Raw genomic sequence first — 20264 nt, 5'->3', positions numbered from 1 at the left:
CACACACACACACACACACACACACAACACACACACACACACACACACACACACACACACACACACACACACACAACTACACAAACACCCTGCTCTCAGGTACATTGTGGTGCAGCCCGAGCGGCGGCTGGCGGCGCTGGCCCGCTCCCTGCGTGCCGACCTGGCGGCGGCGGACGCGGACGCGGCGCCCGCGCGTGTGATGCTGTTTGTGAACTCGCCCGCCGAGGCGGCGGCGGTGGCGGAGCCGCTACAGTCCAGCCTGTGGACCGACCACCGCATGGCCGTGCTGGTGCCGCCGGGTGGGTGGCAGGGGGTTACATTCATGATTATTTAAGAAGTGAAGGCGTAGCCAGGGGTGGGTGTCTGGGTGGGTGGTGGGTGGATGGGTGGGTGGGTGGGTGGATGGGTGGTGGATGGGTGGGTGGGTGGGTGGATGGGTGGTGGATGGGTGGGTGGGTGGGTTTGTACGGCGAGCACAGGTGTTGTGGAGGAGGCATGCGATGTTTAACTCAGGCAACGGGTATTGCAAGGAAAGGGTGAGGGTTACGGGACATCGGAGAAGGACAGGGGGACTGCGCGGGAGGCGGATGAGGTGTCTCACAGCCCTGCATACGTCAGGCTGTTCCGCATCTCGCCCTCGCGGCGGCTAGGCCATGCCGGTGACGGTGCCTCGCAAGGGCCTCGGAGCGGCCTCACCACCCGCCAAACAACCCAACCGCTTCATGTGCGTTCCTGACCTGACGTTACCCTCGCTCGCACCGTTTTCCAGGCACTATTCTGGCAAAAGACATCGACGCGGATGAGCCCTCCTCGGCCTCTGCCTCCTCCGCCTCGTCCTCGTCAGCGGCCGGCCCCTCCGCCTCGGCCTCCTCCTCCTCGGCCGGCTCCTGGCCCCCGCCCGACCTGAACCCGGCAGCACTGCGGCGGAACGCGCGCCGCGGCGGCGTCAGCAGCAGCAGCAGCAGCAGTAGTGCCAGTGCGGGCGCGGCGGCGGGGCCAGGGGCAGGGGAAGGGGCTGCAGCTGGCAGCGGCGGCGACACGGCGGCGGGCAACTCGTTTGCTGAGGCCATGAAGTCGATTGACGACATGTTCGGTGAGAGCGACGCGTGGCGCCAACCAAAACTGATGTCGCCCAAACCTGCATTCCTCGCCTCACTCCTACGGCCTACTTCCCAGTTCTGGACTCGGATCAATCAGGCTGCAGCATGGCTGCATCCTCCCCCGCCCCCACACCCCGACCTCCACCGCCCCGCCTCCCACCCCGACCTCAGCCGGCACTCCACTCATTTCCCGCTCACCCCACCTCCCCGGCTCCCCCAATGCTCCCTGTACCCGATCCTCTCTTACCCCCCCTGTTCCTGTCTACGCCTTCTTCTTACGTAATAATGAATGTAACCCCCCACATACCCCACCCGCAGCCTACAACCCCATCCGCGCGCTCCACTCCTTCCGCGACCACAAGTCCTCCCTGCTGCTGGCCACCGGCGCCGCGGCCCGCGGCCTGGACCTGCCCGCCGTGAGCCACGTGTACAGCCTGGGCCCGCCGCCCGACGCCACCAACTACCTGCACCGCGCGGGCCGGGCGGGGCGCATCGGGTCCACCGCAGGTGGGCCGGGGGTTGGAGGGTGGAAGGGTGGGAGCGGGGTAGGGGCTGTTTTCTACCATTTCCTGTCAGGAAGCAGGGGGTGGGGTGGGGAGGTGGGGCGGCATTCGCGGCGCCCTGCCATCTGGCACACGCGTCACATGCACACACGCACACACGCGCACGCCAACAACGCACTTGACGCCACAACCCCATCGCACAGGCGGCGTTGTGACGACGCTGGTGACGCCGGACGAGGTGGAGGCGCTGCAGGCCATTGCCGCGGAGCTGGGCATCCAGCTGGTGCGGGAGGAGGAGGCCAGTGGCGAGCTGGTGGGCAGCCTGCCGCGATTGGAGCTGTCCAGTGGCGAGGAGGAGGAGGGCGGCGAGGAGGGGGTGGGGGAGGGGCAGGGGGCGAAGGCGGCAGGAGGCAGCGCGGGTCTGGGGGATGTGGAGCGGCTGCGGAAGGGGCTAGAAGATCTGTACAACCTCATGTGAGCAGCTGGGTGTGCTTGTGGGGGGAGGGAGGACGAAAGGCAGGGGGCGTTATGAAACGTGTGGGGAGGGAGTGAGAGGGTTGGATGGGGGGAATGGCCGTGGAAATGGTACGTGCAGTCGGCCGTGACGGACTGGTGACGAGGGGACAAGCGGAATGATCCTATGATGCTGATGCTGGTGTCGGTGTATCAATGCACACCCTGCGTCGGCAGGGGCTGTGCGCGCGCGTGGAACGGGTTTGGCCCCTGGCTGGGCGACATGACGCACAGCTCGTGTCCCCCCAAATGAGGCTGTGGAGCCCACAGGGCGGGTTGCACGTGCGACGAGACAAGGCCGGGCATGCCAGATTGCCAGCGCACGCAACCTGTACTGGGCGCATTGCCCAGCGGGTGCTTGTAACATCAGACCCTGGGGCCTCCCACTACTCGTCTCTACACGCACACACGTGCACACACATGCTCACTATCTCGAAGCCGCATTGCAGTGCGCAGGAGCCGCCGCGCGAGTCGGGGGTGGCGCAACAGAAGGCGGCGGGAGTCGTAGCGTTGCTGCCGTGCGGGTTTCTCGGTCGGGGACTCAACGTGTTGAGTTGGTGCGGGGGGAAGGAAGGGGAAAGAGCACCACAAGGTCGAAGGGTTCGACAGCTTGGTAGCCTGGGGATGTGTGAGGTGGCCATGTCGCAGGGACGTCGCAGGGATGTTGCAGGGGTGTTGCAGCGATGTGTGGGGATGTGCGGCAATGTGCGGGGATCGAGGGAGGAAAGCAGGCGCCCCGTGCCCGGGAGGACCGCCCATCATTCTCGCAACGCTCCGTGGGCTGCCGCAATCGCGTAACCCAACCAAGCAGGACAACGGGCCGGGATGAGAGTGCGCCAGTGCGGCGCGGTGTAGTGCAGATCCTCCTGGGAGACCCTCCGGCCCTTCCGCCCTTCACACGGGGCCCTGCGGAGTGCCGGCGGGTTCAAGTCTGCCCCTCAGGACTTCGTAATGCCATCCGCCTCGGCCGCTGCCAGCGGTGCATGGGGATTGCTGTCAGGTGCACCCCGTCACACAGCCGCCGACCGACTGCTTGACGGCAGTGTCCAGCTGGTCTGCAGCGCTGGCGCAGCCGACCCTGCGTGATGGCTGAACCTCTCCCGGCTGAACTGAGCTGGCCGTCGCCGTTATACGGTACCTTCACTCTCACAGCTGCGCTACAAGGATTCCTGGACCCTGCACACCTTCACGGATACAGATCGCCCCTGTAATGCGGCCCTCCTGCCGGTGCGATCCAGGTGCTCCTGACGCAGCTGCTCACACGCATGGCCCCTGCACGAGCTGTGCATGTGTGTTTGTGTAGGTGTGTGTGCAGATGCTCCAACACCGTTACAGCGAGGCGCAGTCATACCACGCACACGGGAGCCGCCGGCCGGGGCCGGGTCAGCCGCGCGGCCCCCCGAAACAAAGACTCCTCCTCAGCCCACCACCCATGTGCAGCACGTGTGCCGGTCGGCCCCTCTTTTCCAAGGTCCACGGCGCGCCTCGCTAGCTGACAAGCAATTCGTCAACCCGAAACACGGCTGCACTGAGCGCCGCAACCAGCCGCCGCTGCACACACACACACACACAGGCACGGGCCGCCCGCCGCCCACAGGCTATTGGGGCAGGGGCGCACGGCGGGACGGGCCCGGCCCTGTCGTATGCAGCGCCGCAGGCCGCCGACGCTCTGGGTGCCCGGTATGCGCTGTTCCGCCTACGACCTACCCCGCAACAGCCGCCCATTTCCCGCCTCCGTTCATAAACACCGCTGCGACCCGTAATGCCGCCACCACAATCGCCAAATGATACGCGGTGCACTTTCCTACACACTCCCAAGCCAAATGGTTCCGGTAAAACTCAACACAAACGCAAATAGACGCCGCGCACCGCGAGCGCGCCGCCGTGGGTTCCGTCCACAACTGCAGCTGCTGCTCGCGCCGCCGCTGCCGCCGCCCGCCCGCGATCTGCACTTCCGCGCAGACGCGCGCGTGCACGGACCCTGCTCCTGCATGAAGCCCCCCTGCGCGTGCCAATGGGCACCGGCGCCTGCCCTCCGCCCGCAACGCACCACGGAAGCGGGTCGTGCCCCGCTCCGTGGCTGCTGCTGGGCGCCCGCCGACGCCTCGAGCTGCTACTGCTGCTCCTGACACGCACACGCCTCCGCTCCGGCCGCCAGAGAAGCAGCACGCGGCCACCGTCGCATTTCTGCTGCGCAGAAACTGCAGCAGCAGCCACTGCCGCTGCTCCGGCCGCGCCGCCTCCGGAGCCCGCACCCGCCGCGCCCCAATGCTGCTGCCATCTATCCGCCTGCGCGCCTGCCTCCGGGCCGCTGGCTCCCCTCCCGAGCAAGCCACGCAGCCTCGTTGGCCGGCGGCGCCAGGCTGCGACGCCGTAGCGCGCCGCTTTACTCCGCGGCGTTGTCGAAGTTGTCCACCAGGTCCGGCACGTCTGTGCGGCAAATCGACATACACATCAGCAAGGAGCAGTTAGTGCCAGATCATGGATGAGCCGTTTGTGTCAGGGACCGTACCAGTGACCGGCCGAGGTTCGATCGGCCAAGGGTTAGACCTTCCCCACCCCCTCAGGCAAGGATCCCGCCCCGGCCGACAACACTCCGCCGCAGCGCCCGCTGCTGTCCTCGCTGCTCGCTCGCTCGTGCTCCCTCACCGTCGTCGTCGCCACCAGCGGCGGGGGCACCAGCGGAGGGCATGCCGAGGCCGCCCAGCATGCTGCCCAGGCCACCGGGCATGCCAGCGCCCAGCTGCGAGCACATAAAATTGGATGGGTATTTAGCAAATGGACATAGCATTGGGAACCATCGGTGACAACCGACAAGGCCCATGCGCCGGCACCGTTCCCATTCGCGCGAAGGGCTCCCCAAGATGCACCTCCACACCTGCTGCATCATCTTCTTCAGGTGCACCAGGCTGTCTGGCCCCATCTGGTTCAGGATGCCGGGCAGCAGCTCCTGGATCTCTGTCGGCGGGAGAAATGCTCGTCAGTGTGGCTCCTTGGCGCTTCGCACCCGCCCAGTTGCTTTGCAAACTTACTCTTCTGGGTCGAAGGGCCGCTGATGACGTAGGTGTTGGCGGCAATCGACGCTTGCACTGCGAGGAGCAAACATAGTGCCGTGAGACGGAGCCCCCGGCTGGCACTCTCACGGCCCTGCGCTGCTGCCCCTGCTTCCTTTCGGACCCACCCTTGGGGTTCACGAAGTGAATGACGCTGTCATCCTTGAAAATGTTAACCTCCTCGATGCCGGGGATGGTGTTCACGCCCAGGCGCTTGAGGGTGTTTTGCAACCGCTTGTCGTCAGTGGAGGTGGTCTTGTGCACGGCCTTCTTCTTCCTGCACATTGCAATATGCCCCGCGCGCATCAGCGGTGACCCCAAAAAGCAGTGCACCGAGCGCGCCTCCAGCCGCCGCACCTCCGGACGGAGCCCTTGCCGCCGGTGCGGACCGCACCGGCCATCTTGCTGAGCTTCTCGCGATCCATCTTGCTGCGCGAGCAGAGCGTGTAAATGAGCGAGCGTCCCAAAGAAAGTCGATTTGCCTACAAAGGTTGCGAGCTAAGCCTAGACTCACGTCGGGGCGGATGTACCCCGGAGGTGTTATAAAAGGGCCAACTAAGGTCCCTGTGCAGGAAAGGGAGAGAAGTGCGCTTGGCGAGCTGCAAAGACTCTCGCGGGCTGATTGGGCATGCTGCCGATCGCCCTGCCGCAGGAGCCTGCCTTGCTTGCTTACAAAATACAGCATCCATTCTATATATCGTGCCGTTCAAAGCGCAAGCATCGCGCAAGTTCCGAAGGAAGGGGGCGTGGCCTCGGAAGGCACCCGAGACACCGTCCCGGCGGGACCCGCCCCCGTCCCCCCTTCCCGAAGCTCGGAACTGCGAGCTTCTGCCACGCCTTGAACAGGCCTTTCCCGCGCGGCTGGAGTGGGCTGTGATTATGTCATGCGCGGTGCTGTCAGGTCCCAGGCAAAAAGCTGCCGGACCCGTGTGCGGTTTCCAGCATGTAGTCCACATCGCTGGAGTGCGACCTGCGCCCGACCTCGGACGCAGCCCATAGATCCTGGCTCCCATTCTGCGTCTGGCCATCTCCCAACTCACTTAACATTCTGTGTACGGGCCATAAGTACTGCTTGCAGGCTGCAGTGACACACGCACGGCTGCAATACGTAGTGGCAGGGAGGTGAGCAGCGGGGAGCGGCTGGTTGTGCCAAAGCATGCCCACACACGGGAACCCCTGCCTAATCCCTGAGCTGTGCGTTGTACCGGCCGATCTGTACACACCTCCACTCTTCCAGCTTTGGACACGGTCAAGGCACTGCCAGCAGTTACATTGACAGAACGCCGCACACACCTGCCACGCCACCGTAGCCCCATAAGACCGCCTGCGCCGTCTTGCGCGCCTGCGACTTGAGCCTGCCCTGACGGCCCCTCCCCCTGTCTGACGCCGCCCGCGTTGCAAAGTTCCTTTGCAACGAGCTATCCCATAAGTCCTTATTTTCCCAGTCCTCAGATGAGGCCAGTGCAACGAGATCGCCCCTGGCTGAGATCGACGTGCTTGCGAGATCATCCACAACAAGACATACGGTAATCTGCAGCCTCATGCTTCACTCCTGCCGTCCTGCGCCTGCTGAGCGTGGGGACTGCTCACTGCTGCGCTTAACCCATCATAGCCGCAGCCGTGTGAACCGTACAAACACACTTACATGCCACACACCAGTATGGCAACACATGATAATCAACCTTCAGTGTCGACGTCCGTCCGTCCACTTGACAAAACTGCCTGTCACTGCACTGCTGGCACCCACCGCGCCCGGGTCAACAGTACATGACCCCACGCGTCCTGCCCTCTGCCCCACCCTTCCGTGCTATACGTGCGCATCAGCACGTGCCGTCGTCACCCGCTGGCGGCAGTGGCCGGCGCGGCGGCGGCGGCGCGGCTGTGCGTGAAGGCTGCTGTGGCGCACTGGCGGTAGGCGTCCGCCACCTCGCTGCACTTCCATGCCTCCTGCAGATGTGCACGGCATGTGTACGGGATGTGCGGGGTTACGATGGAACGTGTACCGTACGTCAGCAGGTATATGTACCGTATGTACAGAGCGCCGTACTGCCGTAGTGTAACCCTCGTGTACGACAGAACAGGTCTGCTCGCGTCAGGTCGCAGCGTTGCGTGCCCGCCCCCTGCAGCCGCAGGCCCCATTCGCCCCTGTACTGCCCCCAGGGAGTTCCCCACCTGCTGCTCCAGCCCTTCCCATTGCCCCCGCTAATCTCTCGCACCCTCTCGCCTCCTGCCCTCCCCAAGTCCGCTGGCCCCGCTAGCGCTCCTGCCCTCAGGCGGCGGACCCGGGTGGAGACGCCTCACCGCCGTGTTGGCCTTGAAGCACTGCACACACGCCGCCGACTCGGACTGACAGGGCAACGGCTTGGTGTTCACGCTGCGAGTGGGGCAGTAGACCACACGCGCGGGGGTTTGGTGGACATGTGACTGTGTGATATAATTTCACCATTGCTACATGCCATAAAACCTTCCACCTCTGCAAGAGCCTCCCTCGTGTGCTTTCTCCCGCCCGTTACCCAGCCCCTCAGGCCTCTTCTCCCATGCTTCTTACTGGGAGCGCAGGAAACAAACTTCCTGGGCCGTGTTTTGTACGGTATTATGAAACACCCCCCTCTGCCCCCGAAGCGCGCGCGCGCACACACACACACACACACACACATATACACACCCCCACACATACACACGTATGCCGTCACAGTGCATACACAGTCTTTGCGCTTGCTTTCCTTGTGCTCGTTAACACACACACACACACACACGCCATTCACCTGAACTCCTTGAGCAGGTCTGCAGCCAGTGACGTCATCTTGGCCACCTCCGCCTCCTCGTGCTTCACAAGCAAGCCCGCCACCTCGCGGGTGGACTGCGTCGGCGGGCACCCCGGGCATGACTAGTCAGAGCCAGCGTGTGCGTGTGTGACGGAGACGGTCAAATTGCAGGCGGCTGAAGAGGTGCCGGCAGGCGGCAGCTGCGCGTGGGGTGCGCTTGTGAAGCAGCATGTTTGGCTTTAGATGGCTGGCTGAGCTAGGAGGCTGCGGTCCTTCAGGCGGTTAAGCGGGTGAGCAGCCCCTACAAGTCCGCTTGGAATCAGCGCCGACACGTCGTGCGGGTTTGCGCCAACACTCCCACCACCCGCACTCCCTGCCCCTCAAGACTCACTCCATGCGGCCTCGCCCTCGCCGCTCCTACTTCTAGGGCACACACGTCATGCCCGACCCACCGCTCTCCCACATGCCCGCCTCCCCCCCCACACACAATGCCCACCTGCAGCTGCCGGGTAAGCTGTGCGTCCTGAGCCACCATGCGTGCGGCGTCAGGCGAGAAGGGCGTGCGCGTCGGCAGCCTGCAGCGGGTGGGCCGTGGGCGGTGGTGGAGGGCACCGCGGGTTAGGGCACATGCGTGCGTCCGTGCGTGTTCCGTGACAGCCTACACGCTGTCATACCCCAACCACTATACGGTACTCCTCAAGCCCGCATTGCGGGGGGCTGTGCGCATCTTGCGGCGTGTGGGGCCCGTGTGTCCGATGGCAGCGGCGGGCGCATGGCTCGAAACTCACGGGATGACTGGCGAGCGCGGCAGCAGCGGCTTAGCCGCGGGCGGTTCCCGCTTCTTCATGCCTGCCAGCTTCTCCAATAGCCCCACCGTGAACTGCAGCGCGCGCAGGGCATCCATGGGTGCGTGAGCAAGAGGCGCAAGGCGTGCCTGGGGCACGGCTGGCTGGCAGCCGGTGCGTATGGACGTGCCGTGCCTGCAGAGCTTGTCAACATGCTCGATGCCAGGTGACTCACCGTGATATCTGCTGTCGCCATGTTGCCCTAAGCACGGCGCAGTGAGCGCTTCTGGGGTGCGGACGATGAAGTGATTGCTCCGGTCGGGAGGCTTTCACGAGCAGGCTTAGCGGCTAGGTATGAAGGGAAACGTGCTTGCGTGTGCACTTAGTGGATGTACAGAGATTGGAGTAAACTGGTCTCGACAGCGAGGGCGCAAAAACGTCTCGTGGTAAAGGTACTGGCTCCTGTCCCGTATTATGATAGTATATCTATATAAATATGTATGTTAGGCTATTGTGCTTTACACGACTCCTCCAGCAGCGATGGGCACCATTGAGCAACTGAAGTTGTAATGCCCCTCGATTCCTGCCAGAAGCAGGCAAACAACCCCAAATCGCGGCGAACTATATCATTTGCAAATAGCAGTATCCAATAGCGACAGTACCGCATCAATCCAATCCCTAAACGCGCGTCGGCTCCAGCTCATCCGACGCTCTCTTTCGGGCCCGGGTTACTATGGACTGCCCCCAGCGCCGCCTGGCGGTGCTTGCCGGCCACTTTGGCGCGAGCAGCCTCGCCGGTCGCTCCGGCGCGGAGCCCCGGTCGCTGAGCGCGTCGCCGTGTGCGGGCGTTGCAACAACCGGCGCCCAGCTGCTGCAGGGCCAGGTCGCGATCATTACAGGTGCGGGCGCCAGCGGCATTGGGGGGGGGGGTTAGGCTAGGCTACAGCGCAGGAACCGCTTGTCAGGGTGGAAGGCGATGGAGAGGACGACAGCACGGCGACTGGAGGGAGGCGGGAGGCGGGAGGCGGGAGGGTGACCCCTGTGGTCAGGGACTCTCGGGCAGTCAGGCCGCCCGGCCACTGGGAGGGAGGAGGGTGCAGCCGGGCGGAAGCATCGAGGCAAGATGCTCAGCTGTTCGTACGTCTTGCCGTGTGTGTGTGTGTGTGTGTGTGTGTGTGTGTGTGTGTGTGTGTGTGTCCAACTGCCTTATTGGCGCGACGTGACGTGACACCGCACCGCATGTCCGCGGCGGCGCAGGCGCGGGCAAGGGCATCGGCGAGGCCGCTGCCAAACTGATGGCGGCGCACGGGGCGGCGGTGGTGTGCGCAGACCTGGACGAGCAGGTGGGCGAGGACTCCTGTGTGCGTGCTGTGTGTGTGTGTGTGTGTGTGTGTGTGTGTGTGTGTGTGTGTGTGTGTGTGTGTGTGTGTGTGTGTGTGTGTGTGTGTGTGTGTGTGCGTGCTGTTCGTGCGTATGTATATGAAAGACAAGGAAGAGAGGCGGGTTTATGTGGGTAACGGCGGCCGCGGTGGTGTTTCGCTGTGGGCTTAAGAGGGGCGAGGGGCCACGGCCTCACGCCGCAACACGCCGCGAGATGACGCCACCACACTACGTTCTCCCCCCCGGTTGCCCAACACGACGCACCTGCTCACCACAGGCGGCCCAGGTGGTTGTGGACGCCATCCAGGAGGCGGGCGGCCGGGCCGTCGCGCTGGCCGGCGACGTCACGGCGCCGGGCTTTGCGGAGCGCGCCGTGGCGGAGGCGCTGCGGGCGTTCGGCGACCTCACCATCCTGGTCAACAACGCGGGTGAGAATGGGGCGGAGCGGGAGGGGGGGGCGGTGGGAGGGGGAGGGTTGCGAGTGTGGGAGGGCGGCAGCTGGGGTGGTTGGTGGTGATGTGGGGCTGTGGGGCTGAGGAGGAGGGACGGGGCCGTTCTCGGGTTTGCTTTGCGCTGTACGCTGGTGGCAGCAGTACTGCCCACTCACGCCTGCAATCCACTCGCGTGCGCCCCAACCAGCGCGCCCACTGACGCCCGGCCCCCTGCCCGCCGTGCTGACCACCCGCCTGCTGCGTCGCGCCCGCCCCCCCCCCTGGGCTTTCTGATGATGATGGGACTTTCCGTTGGGCCCGGGCACGTACCCCCACCCCACCCCCCGCCCCGCCCCTCCGGCACAGGCTACACGTGGGACGGGGTGGTGCACAAGATGAGCGCCGAGCAGTGGGCGGCCATGCTGGACGTGCACTGCACCGCGCCCTTCCGGCTCATTCAGGCGGCGGCGCCAGCCATGCGGGACGCAGGCAAGGCCGAGGCGGAGCGCAGCGGGCGGCCCAAGCCCAGGTGCGGCGCGGCCGCGACGCGTGTCCTTGATTGCTTGTGTTGGTGCTAGTTGGATGATGCGATTATCAGATTGCGTGTACCGCATCTGTGTGTGCTGCGAGGCTGCCGGGCATCGCCTGGCACGACGCGCTACGACACAACCCTGCGCTCACAACTGACGTATGGCGTCCTTAACTTCGGCACTTGTTCTCCTTCTTCTGCTTCTTGTCCGCCACCTCCACCCCTGCCACCCCGCCTCAGGTGCATCATCAACATCAGCTCCACCAGCGGCACCCACGGCAACGCCGGCCAGGCCAACTACGCAACAGCCAAGGCGGGTGTGGTGGGGCTGACCAAGGCAGTGGCCAAGGAGTGGGGGCCCTTCGGCGTGCGCTGCAACGCGCTGGCCTTTGGGCTCATCGACACGCGCCTCACGCGGTCCAAGGAGGGCGGCGAGAGCATCCAGGTGCGGGCATGTGTGTGTCAGGAAGCACAAGGGTGGAGGAGTTGACGCAATGACGCTGTGTGCGGGGGGATGAGGGAGGGTGCGTGTGTGTGGGGGGACGGGCACTGGGGCGGGGATGGGCGGGTTGGCCAGGCCAGGGCATCTTGGATGTCTGGGCTTTGTTGCAGGTGACGCATGCTTGCGTGCTTGTGTGCTTGTGTGCTTGCGTATTCCTGTGTGTGAAGAGCACAAGGGAAATTACGCGCAAGAATGTGTATGTGATGCACCAACGATACGGATTTCGTGTGTGTGTGTGTGTGTGTGTGTGTGTTGTGCAGGTGGGCGGCAAGGAGGTAAAGCTGGGCATTCCCTCGGCTGACAACTACTGGTGGGTGTGGGTGTGTGAGGCAGCGGGCGGGCGGGCGCGCACGCTGTGACAACTGCACTGTGTTTCACACGTCACCGTGCTTGCTTGCTCCGTCAGACCACATGCGCACGGGACAGGCGCGGCTCACTCACTGATGCGACGGTCACGTCGCTGCCACCAGCCACCACACCAACCCATAATTCAGCCCCGTGGCGCGCACATGTCTTTTTGGGCTGAGCCCCCTGAGCGAAGCGATCCAGGGGGGGCGAAGCCCCCCAGGATTGCCCCTGTCCGTGCGTGCGTGCGTGCGTGCGTGCGTGTGTGCCTGTGTCGACAAAAAGTACCATACTGGCACAAACCGCGAGTGCCACGTATTATTAATTGCAATTACCTATTGTAGAAAAATAGACGGCAGGGAAAACTCGGCCGGAGCGAGAAGCGACCTCGTGAGTCCATGGACATCTTGACTTTCTTCAGTTCGCAAGTATAGCTCTCGGCCCCTAAATATCTTACATCCATGTATCAAAACATGTCGACGACAAGCGTCTTGGGGCAAGAATGTCGAAATTGTTTGCAACAGCCAAACCATGCGTCCCCGAGCCTTACATGTGTCGCGGCCCGGGATCCCGCGCCCGAGCCCGGCTAGCCGTTTGCGGTGCTTGAGTGGGATGTGGGTGAGGTGCATTTGGGATATCATGGACCGTGAAGTGGCGTGGGTAAGGTGGCGTGGCGTGGCGGGGACAGGGCATGTCGGTGCCTCGGCACGGCGTTGGCATAGTGGCCAGTCCCGCTGGATGGGCTTGCAAGGGTGCTGTTCATGTCGCCGGTGCCCATCGTCACATCCCCTTGCGCTACATGGGGCTCAGCCCATTTTCCAGCTGTACAAAGCTGACACCCCTTGTCCTTTGCTTTCCTACGCATATACGCACACGCACGCGCGCACGCGCACACAAACACGTACTCACACACACATGCAAACTTCCCTCCCTTTGTGCTCTCTAACACACACTCCCTGTCCCTCTCTCTAAACTCGCATGCACAGGGCGGCCATCAAGGGTCAGATCCCGCTGCGGCGGGTGGGCAGTGCGGAGGAGGCGGCGGGCACCATCCTGGCGCTGGCGGCGCCGGCACTGAGCAGCTACGTCACGGGTCAGGTGCTGGAGGTGAACGGCGGCTCATTCATGTGATGGCTGGTGTGATGAGTGATGATGACTGTGATGGGGAGGACGGGGGAGGCAGGGGAGGCGGAGGTAGCAGCTGGTTGCAGGCGGGTGGCAAGCGGCAGGCCAGTAGCAGGTGGTATGGGCAATTGCCGGTAGCACGCAGGAGAGGAGGTGTTAGGTGCAGAGCTGCAGCAAGTAGGTACCATGTTGTATAAATGTCTGTCAGTGATGCCGTGGACAGTGCTGCCGTGGTAAGGTTTGGGCGTGGTGTTGAGCGCGTGCAGATAATGCACAGGTGCATGTGACCTGTGCAGCGCAGTTTATGGGAATCGCTCCTGTTACCTACCATTTACGCCTATGTAATTATACGAAGGGCGAGGGTCGGGTACTTTGGCGTCTTTGCTTTTTGACGTTCAGTACATGGGACCTGCGCATGACATGAAGACCGTGTCATGCCCACGGCAGTCGGCCAATGCCCTCGCCTGGTGTTTAACTTGATTCACACAAGAGTCTACAACTACACTACCAATTTCATTTGTTTCCCCGGGCACACGCGCACATGGCGACGTGGCAGCACCAAACAAATACAACATTCTATCCAAGTCATAATCCCAGGTCCACTTAACCCTCCAATTCCTCAAGTGGCTACTAGGCTTACAGTCATGACAGCGTAGGCGGTTAAATAGCAACGAGGCAAATTTGGAGGGCGGCAGCTTTCTCTCTTCAGTGGCCCAAAACCGTCTGAGCTGCGTGATACGATGACCACAGTATGTGCGTAGTCGTATAATATCCAGCAGCCGCTGGTTGCGGCTGGAAAGGAGGTTGGGCGAGGATGCTCGCTCCACACAGCGCGACGCTGCCTCCTCGCTGCACATGCCACAGCCATGGCCTTGCACAGCTGCAGACAAGCGTGTTGCGGCCTTCTACTGGCTATGGAGCGCAGCAGGCTGTTGCCCGTCCGCGGCCGGATGCGTCGATGCAAGCAAGTGCTGAGCCGGGCGACTCTGCTAACGCAACGGACCCCCAGGTTAGCACGTCTAAACCATGGGCTCTAATGACAGTTGCCTAACATCGCTGAAGGGGTGGCCAGGGCTGGCGTCAGCCGTGTAAAGACCCAGTAGGAGTGTACCGGGGCCGGACTGGTTGGTAGCGCCACCACACATCTGGCACACGACTGACTGGAGCCGCACCCCGCGCTTTTCCCCCCATCGCAGCTCGACCACACGCAGCACCTGAGGCGGCGCAGCACGGCGGCAGTCCCGCCGCCCCGAGCCTGGGCTCCTTTCCCGCCGGCGTCACAGCAGGGGTCGGACAAAAGCCCCGCACCCGCACCCGCGCCCGCACCCGCATCCGCGCCCGCGCCCGCACCCACAGCGACGCTCCCGCCTGCAGACTCCTCCTGCACCGCACCAGGGCGCCGCCGTCACTCGGGCTACGGGGCATCAGTGCCGGTGTCCGTGTCCGTGTTTGCGACTCCAGTGGCCGTGGGCCCCGCACCTGCGGCGCCTGAGCCAGGCACTGTGCAGGACCAGTCCTCCGGTGCGCTGCTGCTGCCGCTGCCGGCGACGCACCCAGCAGCCGCCACAGCCACGGCCGCCTCGCGGCGGCGCAGCAGGCGAGGGGGCGGTCGGCGGGCGGCAGCAGCGCACCAGGGGCAGCAGCTGGGCAGGTGCTCAGGGGACGGGGAGGGCGAGTCGGCGGCGGAGGGCGACGCGGGGGAGCCAGAGGCGGGGGAAGAGCCCGGGGTGGTGCTCGTGCCGGTGTGGGAGGGGCAGCCGTGGCAGCAGCCGCGACGGCACGGGGCGGCACAATACAGCGAGCAGCAGCGGCACCGGCAGCAGCAGGAGCTGCATCCGGTGGCAGCGTTTGCGCCTGCCGCTGCAGACGCCACTGTTGCTGTCGGCACAGCACGTCCGGAGCAGCTCGGACCGACATGGGGGGCCGCGGCCGCGGCTGCGGCTGAGGCCGACGTGATAAGAGTGGCGGTGCCGGCAGACGCGTCGCGACTGGCATCTGCCGTACCGCGGCCGCGGCTGCAGCAGCCGCAGCCGCAACCGCAGCAGCTTGAGTTGGACCTGGTGTATTCGCGACGGCGAGCAGGCGACCTGTCGGAGGCGGGTGTCGCCGAGCAGGGCCTGTGCGGAGTAGCTCCGGCGAGGGAGGCAGCAGCGGCTGCAGCAGCAGTAGCAGCAGTAGCAGCAGGTCGGGTGGTTTGCAGTGCCGCGGGAGGCGGGCCTACCGCCACCGGGCACGCGGAGCGGCCGCCTCTCGGGCCGCGGCGCAGCATGCCCGCGGGGACGCCTGCGGGGGCGGCTGCCGGTGTTGGCCGTGGTGGCCGCCCCGGCGCCCACACCGCCACCGCCGCAGCCACTGCCACGGCGGTCGCTCCAATGGTGGAGACTGCAGGGAACTGCACACAGGAGGTTGAGCGGGCGGAAAGTCGGGAGCCTGGCGGCACGGGCTACGCGACAGCGGGCGACACCGGTGGTCGGGCCTGGGGCGGCAGTGGCAGCAGCGACGGGCCGCGAGGCTGGCGTCTTCGGGACGAGCCGGGTGGGGCCGCACCGGCGGCGTTGTCGTTTCGCTCCGTGGGAAAGGGACGGGCGGCGGCGGGCGCGGCGGAGGCGGCGGCGGCGCGGCAGCTCATGCGCCAGCTGATGGCGTGCCGGGACTGGCGGGAGCTGTACGAGGTTATCAGCCCGTGTTTAGGCGGCACCACTGCTAGAGCCGCCGCAGCAGCAGCGACAGAAGGAGCAGTAGCTGAGGCTGGTGCTACTGCTACTGCCATGCCGACTACAGCCAATGCGCTGCACATCACCGCGGCACTGAACCAGCTGGCATCTATGCAGCTGCCGCCGCCGCAGGGTACGGCGGCAGCGACTGCGGCAGCGGGACAGGGTGCGGTGGCAGTAGCAGGCGCCGGCGCTGCTGCTACAGCCGCAGCCGAGGTGCAGGAGCTGCTGGTGCGGCTGGAGGCGGCGTACCGGGCACACCTGATGGCGGCGTGGGCGCCAGCCGGCATCTCACACACAGGCCGCGGCGGCAGCAGCAGCAGCAGCAGCAGCAGCAGCAGTGGGAGCAATGCTGTGCCCTTCGCAAGGCCCGGCCCTTCTGCGCATGCTGCAGCCGCCGCGTCCTCACCTTCACTGGCAGCAGCTGGCTCGGGCTCGGGCTCGGGCATGGGCACGGGCGCAGAGCCGAGGCTGGGACCGCGGCAGCTGGCGACGTGCCTGGGTGCGCTGGCGCGGCTGCGGGCTCGCGGCTGGCACGTGGCGAGCGAGCGGCGGCTGCTGCACCTGTCGGTGGCGACTGCGGCGCGGTGGCGGCTGAGCGCCTTCCCGCCGCAGGTACGGCAGCTTTCGTTGTTGTGTGTCCGCATGTGCGCCCGAGTCATATAGCCAGGAGCAGCGGTCGTATGTCGGTATGTGTGTAGTAATGTGCCAGCATTTGTGTGCTTCCCATTACCATTATCGCGGCAATGTTTGACTGTCATTTTCAACTTACACAGGAGCTCACAACGCTGCTTCATGCGCTGGCGACGCTGGGCCACCGGCCGTCCGGGGACTGGATGGCGGCCGCGGCCGGCGCCGTAGCCGCCGCCGCGGCGGGGGGCAGCATGTCCCCTCGCCAGCTGTCCACAACGATGTGGGCGCTGGCGGTGCTGCGGCAGCGGCCCTCACGCGCGCTCATGGCGGCATGGGCGCTCGCGTCCTTGCAGACCATGGCTCACGCCAGCGCCTATGACGTCAGCCAGTCGCTCTGGGCCGTGGCCAAGCTGCACAGGGATGCAGTGATGGACGCGGCGGCGGCGGCGGAGGCGGGTGGCGGAGGCGGCGGAGCGGGTGGCGCAGACGGCGATGGAGGAGGGGAGGCGGCGGCGTTGTGGCCGGTTGTGGGGGACCCTGTGCTGGCGGCCGCTGAGGGGCCGCTGGCGGGCGGCTGGCGGTGCGGGGTGCCGGTGGCGTGGCTGGCAGCGGCGATGGAGCGGTGCTGTGCGGTGATGCGGCCGGCGGCGCCCGTGCCGGAGGCAGCGGGCCGCGCTGGCGATGTCAGTGCTACTTGGACTGCCCGTCGCGGCAGCAGCAACGCCGGCAGTAGCAACAGTCACGGCAGCGGCGGCAGTAGCTGCAAGGCCCAGGACGTGTGCAACGCGCTGTGGGCGGTGGCGCAGCTGGGCCTGCGGCCGCCACGGGCGTGGGTGCTGGCGGTGGCAGCGGGCGCTCTGTCCTCGCTGCCGCACGAGCATCCCGCGCCGGTGCTGCCGCCAGCTGGTGCCTTGCCATCGCCGTCGGGGCCACACGCCTCGACGATCCACCACCACCAGCAGCAGCAACAACAACATTACCGGGAACAACAGCCACTGCAGCAGCCGCACCACAATGGCCTCGCCGGGCCGCGCAGGGACGGGCCTCACCGCGGCGCGGCGTCACTACCGGCGTTGTCGCCACCTCCTCTTACACCTGCACCACCAACGCCACCGGCAGCAGTAGCAACCGCAGCAGCAACGGCAGCAGCAGCAACAGGAGCAGCAACGGCAGCAGCACCGCCAGCACCCGGAGCACAGCGGTGGCGAGCAGGCGACGTTGCGGGGATGATGTGGGCCCTGGCCAAACTGCGTGTGCGCCCGCCGCCCGGGCAGATGCTGCGCTTGTGCCGCGCCGCGGCCGGCGCGGCGGCGCGCGGGGAGCTGGGGGAGCAGCACTGCGCCAACGTGCTGTGGGCGCTGGCCGTGCTGCGCTACCGGCCGCCGCCAGACGTGCTGCGCGCGCTGGGCGCCCGTGCCGCGCAGCTGGCGACTCGGGCGGCGGCGGGGGCGGCGGCGGCGCGCGCAGGGGCGGGTGCCGGGGTGGCTGCTGCGGCTGGGCAAGGAGCGGCTCGGGGCGGTGTGGAGCAGGAGTGGACGGAGCATGACGTCGCGGGGGCCGGTCCGCAGGTGAGTTTACGACTTTGCGCGCACACACACTCAACACATTCCCCACCGATGGGCGGCTAGAGCTCTCCTGCATTCCTAGGGTGCTCCTTGCAGTCCTTCCCTTCTTTGATGGCGGCTCGGCGCCTCGGCTGCGCTCCTCGTGCCAACCCCTCGCTCTTTTGCATTGGGTTCGGCTTAGTTTGGGCTGGTATCTACAACCCACCACACCCCCGACCACACCCGCCCCTGCAGCTGGTCTCCACGGCGCTGTGGTGCTGCCTGCGCCTGGGCCTGCCGCCCGGCCGCGGCCTGCTACTGCCGCTACTGCGAGCCGCTGCAGCCGCAGCCGCCGCCACATGCTCTGCCGCTACAGCCGCTACGCCGGGTTCCAGCGGCGGCGGCGCTGGCGCCCCAGCAGCCGCTGCTACAGCCGCTGCTACAGCTGCCGGCCGGCGCATGTGCCCCCAGAGCGCCGCGCTACTGCTGTACTGCCTGGCGCGCATGCGGCACCTAGGCTGGCTAGACCGGTTGCTGCTGCTACAGCCGCCGCCACAGCAGCCGCCACAGCAGCTGGCAGCAGCACCTGTAGCACTGGCAGTAGCACCATTGGCGGCAGGAGCAAAAGGAGCAGCAGCCGCAGAGGAGTCTACTGCTACAACCGGGCGGCTTCACCTCCCCGTTGTGCCGGCGCCGGGCGGGGCCGCGGGTAGTGGTGGCGTTACGGAGAGCGCGGCGGAGCGTGCGGCGGCCTGCTGTGGCGGATCGTGCGGCGACACGACGGCACTGCTGCTGGCGGCAGCTGGGCTGGACATCAGGGCGGTGCTGGAGGCGGCGCTTCGGTCCGTGGAGGAGGTGGAGGAGGACACGTCTGACTGCCACGGCAGCAGCAACAGCCGCAGCGGCAGCAGCAGTGGCAGTAGCAACGACGCAGGCAGTAAGAGCGCCATGTTGGGCGGCGGCAACGCCAGCAGTAGCACCAGCACCAGCAGTAGCACGCCCAGTCATAGCGGCCGCAGGATCAACGCGGCGGGCGGAGGTGCAGCAACAGGTCCTGCAACGGCACCGGCGGCAGCTGCCGGGGGCGCGCGCAGTAGCTTCCCGCCCCGCTCGCTGCCTGTGCTGCTGTGGTCGCTGTCGCGGCTGGGCTGCCGGCCGCCGGAGGAGTGCATGCGGCGGCTGCTGGTGCACAGCGTGGAGGTAGGGCGGGGGGGGGGGCTGGAGGGGGGCCGGAAGGGGGTAATGGGTGTTACGGGGGTGCAGGCATGCGAGGATGGGGGTGGTTGTAGGCTGTGGGGGCGTTCTACGGTAGGTTGGAACTAGGAACACAAGGCATGACAACGCAATGCATGCGGATTCCTAAGCAGCTGCTGCACTGCCATTTTTGCATGCCACCCCACTCGTACACCCGCAGTCGCTGCCGCTGCTGAGCCCGCACGAGGCGGCCACGCTGGCGTCGGCGCTGGTGGCGCTGCGGTATGCGCCGCCGCCGCTGTGGCTGGACCGGGTCGAGCAGCTGCTGCTGCGCCGCCGGGCGGCGGCGGCGGCAGTGGCGGCGGCGCGGCTGGCGGAGCAGCTTGAGCAGGAGGAGGAGCTTGAGGAGGCACGGGAGGAGGAGGGGCGATGGGAGGAGGGGCAGGAGGAGGTGGAGTGTGAGGCGGGGGCGACTGGCGACTGGGGGCGGCAAGCCAGGCCGACGGCGCGAGTATTGTTGAGCAACAGGGCGCCGTACGTTGATGTACGCCAGAGGCGGCGGCGGGCGGCGGCGGCCCTCCGTCATGTGGCCAGTGCGCTGGCGCGGCTGCGGCGGAGCCTGGCGGCGCTGCGAGCGGCGGCGGCGGCGCGGCAGCAGGCGCAGCAGCAGCAGCGGCAGTAGCAATAGCAATGCTGTAGCTGTGGTAGTAGCTGTGATTAGTTTAGCGCTTGACTCAAGGGAGGTGCAGGAGCAGGTCAGACGACACGCAGAACTAAAGCGGAGCGCGAATCGTGGTGGTGGTGGTGGTGGTAGCGGACTGGCTGAGTGCGACAGGTGTGCGACGCCAACGCAACGAAGGCACCGAGAAGAGGCGGCGGGACGGAAATACGGATGCCGACTGTGGGCGTGTGTATATTGCTGTGCCCATATGAGCCCCTACTCCCGTTATATCTCCCCTTGTAATCGCCGCAACGAAGGGTCAAGCTCTGACAACTCGTTGCCAGCGCGGACAAGGTTACGCTGAACCGGAAACGACGGCAGGCCCGCTCTCTGCGCGCGGACGCCAGGCCAGAGAAATAAACGCATGCGTACAGTTGTAGTTCCCCTGCCTAAGTCCCATAATCTACGGGGGCAGGTTTCAGAAATC

General features: G+C 65.8%; 5 protein-coding genes across 5 annotated transcripts; 3 read left to right on the top strand and 2 right to left on the bottom strand.

Annotated features, from left to right (window-relative positions):
- Positions 1–100: 100 nt before the first annotated feature.
- On the top strand, positions 101–2492 carry CHLRE_03g213649v5 (uncharacterized protein; the record flags this gene model as incomplete). The annotated part of the gene is made up of 4 exons (XM_043061596.1): positions 101–299; positions 770–1093; positions 1419–1607; positions 1807–2492. Coding segments are annotated over 4 exons (987 nt in total), but the record flags the coding sequence as incomplete, so codon positions are not given.
- A 941-nt stretch (positions 2493–3433) lies between these two features.
- Positions 3434–5857, bottom strand: CHLRE_03g213537v5 (uncharacterized protein). Its single transcript, XM_001699367.2, has 7 exons — positions 5684–5857; positions 5527–5598; positions 5298–5446; positions 5149–5205; positions 4995–5074; positions 4766–4859; positions 3434–4546 (listed from the first exon to the last, which is right to left on the bottom strand). Exons 2-7 carry the CDS (start codon positions 5592–5594, stop codon positions 4503–4505), a joined length of 492 nt encoding a protein of 163 aa, XP_001699419.1. The 5' UTR covers positions 5595–5598; positions 5684–5857; the 3' UTR covers positions 3434–4502.
- Positions 5858–6424: 567 nt separating this feature from the next.
- CHLRE_03g213425v5 (uncharacterized protein) lies at positions 6425–9197 on the bottom strand. The gene is made up of 6 exons (XM_001699366.2): positions 8955–9197; positions 8723–8814; positions 8431–8509; positions 7935–8029; positions 7471–7543; positions 6425–7116 (listed from the first exon to the last, which is right to left on the bottom strand). The coding sequence occupies exons 1-6, from the start codon at positions 8973–8975 to the stop codon at positions 7006–7008; spliced, it is 471 nt and encodes a 156-aa protein (XP_001699418.1). The 5' UTR covers positions 8976–9197; the 3' UTR covers positions 6425–7005.
- A 100-nt stretch (positions 9198–9297) lies between these two features.
- Positions 9298–13519, top strand: CHLRE_03g213313v5 (uncharacterized protein). Its single transcript, XM_001699414.2, has 7 exons — positions 9298–9618; positions 9977–10062; positions 10377–10527; positions 10897–11059; positions 11300–11504; positions 11822–11871; positions 12893–13519. Exons 1-7 carry the CDS (start codon positions 9453–9455, stop codon positions 13035–13037), a joined length of 966 nt encoding a protein of 321 aa, XP_001699466.1. The 5' UTR covers positions 9298–9452; the 3' UTR covers positions 13038–13519.
- Positions 13520–13567: 48 nt separating this feature from the next.
- On the top strand, positions 13568–20092 carry CHLRE_03g213201v5 (uncharacterized protein). Its single transcript, XM_043061595.1, has 5 exons — positions 13568–14040; positions 14228–16360; positions 16522–17946; positions 18178–19122; positions 19337–20092. Exons 1-5 carry the CDS (start codon positions 13990–13992, stop codon positions 19796–19798), a joined length of 5016 nt encoding a protein of 1671 aa, XP_042926724.1. The 5' UTR covers positions 13568–13989; the 3' UTR covers positions 19799–20092.
- The last annotated feature ends 172 nt before the right edge of the window (positions 20093–20264 follow it).

Source organism: Chlamydomonas reinhardtii, chromosome 3, assembly GCF_000002595.2.
Source record: "Chlamydomonas reinhardtii strain CC-503 cw92 mt+ chromosome 3, whole genome shotgun sequence".
Lineage (NCBI taxonomy): Eukaryota > Viridiplantae > Chlorophyta > Chlorophyceae > Chlamydomonadales > Chlamydomonadaceae > Chlamydomonas > Chlamydomonas reinhardtii.
Note: the sequence above shows the minus strand (reverse complement) of the source record. Positions and strands in the feature narration are given on the sequence as shown.